We start from the raw sequence: 293 nt of genomic DNA, 5'->3' as shown, positions 1-293 counted from the left end.
GGACCACCCCGCCATTGTGCAGGGGGCACGGTGTCACCTCGAGGGACGTGAGAGCGTCCCTGTGCTACACCGGTGGTGGCATCACAGCCCTGCCACCGGGGTTGTACCACCCCCCCCATCTCTGCCATCTGCCCAGTCACGTCATCGTGGACGGCGTAGGAGCCGTCGGGGCAGATGTGCTCGGAGCCGTCCACCTTGGTGAGGGAGGCGCGGACGAAGTCGAGGGACTGCTCAAGGGCGTAGGTGTCCTTGGAGCAGGTGTCGAGGATGTGGGCCCCCAGCCTGACCCCCCG

General features: G+C 67.6%; 1 protein-coding gene across 1 annotated transcript in view; it reads right to left on the bottom strand.

Annotated features, from left to right (window-relative positions):
• Positions 1–284, bottom strand: part of GRM2 (glutamate receptor, metabotropic 2) — a gene marked incomplete at both ends in the record, with an annotated part of 5,220 nt that extends 4,936 nt beyond the window's left edge. Inside the window, one exon of the mRNA XM_010160769.1 lies at positions 141–284. Within this exon, the coding sequence (XP_010159071.1) occupies positions 141–284 (144 nt within the window). The remainder of the gene's footprint in view (positions 1–140) is intronic.
• Positions 285–293: the final 9 nt, after the last annotated feature.

The sequence above is a fragment of the Eurypyga helias genome, unplaced genomic scaffold (genome assembly GCF_000690775.1).
Source record: "Eurypyga helias isolate BGI_N326 unplaced genomic scaffold, ASM69077v1 scaffold22941, whole genome shotgun sequence".
Classification (NCBI taxonomy): Eukaryota; Metazoa; Chordata; class Aves; order Eurypygiformes; family Eurypygidae; genus Eurypyga; species Eurypyga helias.
Note: the sequence above shows the minus strand (reverse complement) of the source record. Positions and strands in the feature narration are given on the sequence as shown.